The sequence below is a fragment of the Mus caroli genome, chromosome 6 (assembly GCF_900094665.2).
Source record: "Mus caroli chromosome 6, CAROLI_EIJ_v1.1, whole genome shotgun sequence".
Lineage (NCBI taxonomy): Eukaryota > Metazoa > Chordata > Mammalia > Rodentia > Muridae > Mus > Mus caroli.
Window position 1 is genome coordinate 86611693 of NC_034575.1, and position 6055 is coordinate 86617747.

The 6055-nt window shown below is 51.0% G+C and overlaps 1 protein-coding gene across 1 annotated transcript in view; it reads left to right on the forward strand.

Moving 5' to 3' along the window:
* The window catches only part of Aldh1l1 (aldehyde dehydrogenase 1 family member L1), a 47919-nt gene that overhangs the window by 38031 nt on the left and 3833 nt on the right, over positions 1 to 6055 (forward strand). Inside the window, exons 16-19 of the mRNA XM_029478231.1 lie at positions 83 to 236; positions 1561 to 1660; positions 2628 to 2726; positions 5251 to 5416. Of these exons, the coding sequence (XP_029334091.1) occupies positions 83 to 236; positions 1561 to 1660; positions 2628 to 2726; positions 5251 to 5416 (519 nt within the window). The remainder of the gene's footprint in view (positions 1 to 82; positions 237 to 1560; positions 1661 to 2627; positions 2727 to 5250; positions 5417 to 6055) is intronic.

Below are 6055 nucleotides of genomic sequence, written 5' to 3' on the forward strand. Positions count from 1 at the left end.
CCCATAATAGGGCAAATCCCATGAGTCCTGACATGGCATACCTACATGGTGTAGCATCCTCTGGTGGACATGTGAGGGACAGGTGGCTGCCTTTCCCAGACCCCAGAGGTCTCCTTGACTTTCTCACCTATCCTAACCACAGGCTCGCTGGTTGGCCAGAGACTCTCAGACCACCCTGATGTGAGGAAAATAGGGTTCACAGGCTCCACGGAGGTGGGAAAACATATCATGAAAAGGTAGGTGGGTCACATGAGCCATGGTATCTGGGTATAGAGATGGTAACCCCACAAGCTGGGTCCTGCTTGTTAGGTTTTGGTGGGTATAGCCAACCCCAGCATGCTAATAAAGATTCAGAGTTTTCCATAAGCCCTTGAGAGGCTCAGTGGAGGCCACACAGACCAGCAGGGTTCTGGTACCATGCTATCTCCTAACCCCAGCAGCGTAGAAGTCAGCAGATCTGACTTGAGATTGCCATGAGTATGAACTAGACATTGATTTTAAAAACTCAACACATACTAATATGTACTCATCCATAGCTTTTATATTGATACAAACCGACCTGGCGATATTTTAGATACATTAGATTAAGTGGAATCTATTACAGTTGGTTTTCTGTATCCATGGCAGATTCAAACAGCTGCAGATTAGAAATATTTGGAAAGTCAATTTTGCCTGTGCTGAACATGTCCAACCTTANATTTACCTAGCTAGTACAAGTATTCATACCATGCTCACATTGTGTTAGGCATCATGTACAGAGAGCTGTGGGTACCAGAGGATGAATACAGCTTCTGTGCATATTGTCCATAAGGAGCCTCAACACCTGCGGGCTTTGGTACATACATGGCTGCTCTGAGTCATATGTGGGCAGTGCTGGGGCAGGGGAGCCCATACCCTTGGGTGGTCTAGAACCAGAAGACCTGTTCTCTCAGGCCATGTTTGGTACTTACTTTAAGTGGCATGGCTGAAGTATGACTCTTGCCCATGGACACATGTCTGTAATTCCTAACATCTTTCTGCTTGGTCACTAAAACCCTGAGACATCCCTATCTGGCCAACACAGCTCTCTGGCCACAGCTACTCCAGTACTACTCCAGCTGAGGGATCATTCTCTTTAGGACATACTCAATCCACATTCCCGGAGCACCAGCTGCGTGNTAGGCACTGGGATGTCATAAGAACCAGACTAGTGCATGCTACTGTAGGGAGGCATGTCTTCTCACAGACNGAGTCATTCATAAACAGAATGTGGAGCCCAGCATCTGACAGATACACAGGGAGGTGAGGATTTTATATAGGAGGGTCAGAAAAGGACCCTATGAATGGGGACAGAGTGGAGGGGAGAATGACATCTGTGAATATGAAAGGCTGCACCTGGGCCAGGTGTTAGGGGAATAGGAGCAGGCCCAGTGGTAAGAGGTGGAGTGGATTGTAGGCACAGGGATNGTGTCTGGTGGCTCTTTGNAATCTAACACACCCTGGACTTGCCTTGTACTCTGCCTGCAAGCCCCTGTGCTCTGGGCCACCTGACATTAGCTCTGCCCCCTCTGTTCCTTCCAGCTGTGCCCTGAGTAATGTGAAGAAGGTCTCCCTGGAGCTGGGTGGAAAGTCACCCCTTATCATCTTTGCTGACTGTGACCTCAACAAAGCTGTGCAGATGGTGAGGCTGGGCCTGGGGTAGAGAGAGATGGGAACATATGGAAGAAAGAAGTAGGAGGCGTCAGGGTAGAGGCAGAGAGATGGGAGCGCAGCATCTCTCAGCATCTATGGTTAGCCTAAGCTGTACAACCATCCATGATGTCACCACAAGTATAAGTGGCATAGTGAGAAGCATCCTTGGGGCAAGGATGTTCCCACAGTGTGTTCCCAGCATGTCCTAACTGTCATACCGTTGAGCTAGATGCATGGATTGGTAACATGAGCAGGCTGCCTCTCNTGGCATTGATGGAAAGCAAAGTATCCCTGGATCTCTTGGACATGACCCTGCTGACAGCCACCAGTCTGCCAGTGACCCCGTGCATACATGCTCAGGGTCTCCACCTANGCTCTGGATAGCCATGGGCCAGGCCTCAACATACCCCATCTGCATAGGGCCAAGGAAGTACCCATCTGTGGTGACTAAGGACTTAAGACAGTGACTACATCCCTGGCCTCCTGCTATATATAGGCTTCTCAGCTCCTAGTGTGTCCTGATGGGTTTCCTGTACTCTTGCAAGGGCTTCCCCGGAACCAGAGCTGTCCCCTCAGCCTTGTCCTCAGGCTATGNNTGTAGCCTGGTNCCAAGAGAACCTGGTACCTTTTGGGTCACCCAGTCACCACTCACCCCATACTGTTCTCTATTGTTTGTGTGACTAGCATTGTTATGTGGCAGTGAGGGTGAGGCCTCTATGGCTTCCTTTTACCACGTGACCCGTATCCTCATTTCCCCCTGCCACCTCTTGCCTCCACAGCTGAGGGTCACACAGGACATGTGTGTCCAGTGCTGATCAAGCCTGATCCATGTGTGGGAGGAAGGCAGGATGCAGGCACAACCCCTCTTCCCTGAGAAATAGCAGTCCTGATAGGCACTAGGGCAGAAGCACTGACTGAGGAGATCCATGATCTGGCATTTCTGTCCTTCTCCAAAGGGCATGAGCTCTGTTTTCTTCAACAAAGGGGAGAACTGCATTGCAGCAGGCCGGCTCTTTGTGGAGGACTCCATCCACGACCAGTTTGTGCAGAAAGTGGTAAGTTCAAGGCTAGAGTCTGAGCTGGAGGGGGCAGGCTGCAGGAAAGGCGGTGGTACCCAGAGGAGTGGCTGGGCTCCTCTCATTGGGTACCACCATCGGTTCAGAGGATCCCTGGGGAACTCTCTTGAGACTTCAGCTCAAATTGACATAACCAAAAGGGCCTGTGGGCTGAGGGTGTCCCAGTGGCCTAGTGCTTACCGGGNCTTTTGGGTTCCATTCTCANCACCACCACCACAAAGAAGACACATTCTCCAGTAATGGAGGCTAGGATGAGGACCAGGGGTACAAGATTCATGGAACTGCCCTCCTTAGGTGAAGCCATAGGAGGGAGCAGGAGAGGAGAGGGCAAAGGAGAGGGGAGAAAGGACACATGGCCTCAGAAACCCCTAGCAGCATCCCTGNAGCAGGAAGTACCCTGCGCAGGTGCCCAGAGTCAAGAGGCCAGGCTCTGCCCCCAGCCCACAATGTTGAGCAGTGGTTGCCGCAAGCTGGCCATGGGGTGAGGAGGGCAGCTTCTGCTGGCTCCCAAGGCTAACAGCAGCAGCCTGCCAGCACCTCTGGGGACCTGGCAGGTACTAAAAAGTAGCTCCCACTTGAGTTACTGGCTGATTTAACAAACCTCAAAGGGCCAACAATGGCTTTGGGAACAAATGGGTCTTCTTGGCCCCATAGACACATCTTGTTTGCTTGTTGTTTGTTTGTGGTGCTAGAATGGAGCTCAGGGCCTCAGCTACTGAGATTATTGCTCTGTCAGTGAGCCTGAGTCCCAGCAAGGGATGCTTTCAATGCCTGACTTCGGGATTTCTCTGTGGATTGGCTTATGACCAGCTTCCTCATGTGAGGTTGACAGCTGTAGAATGACACTTTTCTAACATAAACCCAGAGAGGGAGAAACTCCAGCTGTTAGGATGAAGTTATGCAAGGGCACAGGTCGGCCCAGCCAGAGCCACCACCCATCTTCAAAGTCTAGACAACAGTGCCAAGGTGATGGCACCTGAGGCAGGAGGTGTCCCNGTGACAACTGAAAGCCTATCTTAGATCCTGAAGATCAGGCAGGAACCTAACAGATATGTACAGGGATGCGGAGAGGCAGCAAGCCTGTCACTTTGCATACACTGTGGCTAGGACACCCTGAGGAAAGGATAGGGTGACATTGCNACTTAGAAGCATTTCCTAGGGGAAGGTCTGTGTAATCGAGTGCCAGAGATAAATGATTCATATGGAAGAAAGGTTTGTTCTTACTCACAGTTTCAGAGTGCATGGTCCCTTGGCCCAGTTGCACTGGGCCTGTGGTAAGGCANAGTATCATGGTAGGGAGTTCAGAGCAGAGCAGAAAACACTAACCTCATGGCTCTGAGAGAAGAGAGGAAGGGCCAGGATCCAAATATCCCCTTCAAGGGAACAACTCCAGTGATCTCACTCCCCTCTGCTATGTCCTGTCTCCTAAAGGTCCCACCACATCCCAACAGTCCCCCAGCCTTGAACACATGGGCCTCGGGAGGATAATCTAATACCAAACCATAGTAGTCAGGAATGGATCTCAGTATGAAAGGCAACAAAGACAGGAAGGACTGGGCAGCTGTGCTACTTAACAAATGACACACAACCCGCTAGTGAGATTACCTGGCTCGCAGTCCATCCTGACTGGGGTAAGCCCTGAACTNAAGAGGCTGGAGATGATTCTGTGTGACCTGGAGACTCCAGGGCAAGAGCCTGGGAGCCAGGCCATACTAGAAAGGGTCTGGAGCCACTCTCCCAGAGCTCTGTCTTGTTGGCCTCTAATTCTGATCACCTGTGTTCCTCATATTTTTGGTTGTGAACCTAGCCTTTAATGGCTGAGTCATCTCTCCAGTCCATGTATCCTTTCTTAATCTTACATCCTGACTCATTTTTTATACATGTATCTCCTTCATGTGTGTATGTACACAACATGCTTGGTGTCTGCAGATGTCAGAAGGCATGGACTCCCCTGGATCTGGAGTTATAGATGGTTATGAGCCTCTGTGTCTGGGAACCAATCCCTGATCCTCTGGAAGAGCAGCTGGTGCTTTAACTCATGAGCCATCTCTGCAGCCCATGATTCATTTTCTGTCCCCCTGTTGTCCCAAGCCCCAGAGCCATTAGATCACCTTCTCTGTGACTCCCTGATGATACCCTAGGAAGCATCTCTAAGTCACAAAGCCTAGACTCAAAGCTGCCTGAGGCAGAGGGAAGGCTTCCTNGGNGAGGCCACTCTCAAAGGTATTTGTTGAAACAGGAAAATGAAGGCAGAGATTGGTAGACTTGATCCTCAGAACCNTTCTCTTTTTTCAGTGTCTGCCCTCTCTGTCACTGAGACTGCTGCAGGAGATAGGTTTGAAGTCAGGCTGGGAAAGCCACGTTAGCTGGGAAATGGCTTCCACATGTTCTTCCAGGATCTGCGGTCAGTACAAAACCGCAAAGATTGGAGGTGTCCTAGTGCTGACCGTCACAGAACACTGTGGTAGTGTTGAGCAGGACCTGACCTGAGGACTTTCTGCAGGTGGAGGAAGTGGGGAAGATGAAAATCGGCAACCCCCTGGACAGAGATACCAACCATGGCCCGCAGAACCATGAGGCCCACCTGAGGAAGCTGGTGGAGTATTGCCAACGTGGTGTGAAGGAAGGGGCCACACTGGTCTGTGGTGGGAACCAAGTCCCAAGGCCAGGTCAGTCAGAGTTCTCCAGCTCACTTGGGTAAACTGAGGCAGCAAACACTAGGCCTCTGGTTTCCAGCCCTGACTGGATATAGCCAAGGGCCAAGTACTGGTGTGGTCAGGATTCAGGCCTGCAGCTCAGAGTCAGATCTTGGACATAATGGGCTTTGGCTGTCTGGTCACTCTCTGGACCCAGGTCTGGGACTGAGAAGGTGAGGCTCCAGAACATTCCCTAGTGCTGGCATAGTCTGCTGTGCAGGGAGTTGCTGTTGCCGACACTCCATTCATGGTGGCCGTCTCCTCTAAGATTTCAAAGTCCTCCCATTTCGGTTTCTCTTTCAACCAGTTGTTTTGTGNCATTGCATGACTTCNGGAGAGGCGTGAACTAATGCCTACTCACCCCAGATAGAGCACCAGGGACTGACCAAAAAAAAAGATGGACCACTGATGTCTAGCTTAGTGATCCAGTGAGTTTATTGGTATCATTTATAGAGACATGAATGGTTCAAAGGCAGCTGCATCAGAGCCTGGGTGACGTTCGACTCCCAGCTTGTGTCATTTACTTGCTATGAGCCACCCTCACCCCTTCCCTCCTCCCTCCTCCCTCCTCCCTCCTCCCCCCCTTGCTCCCTCCTCCCCACTTCCTAACCC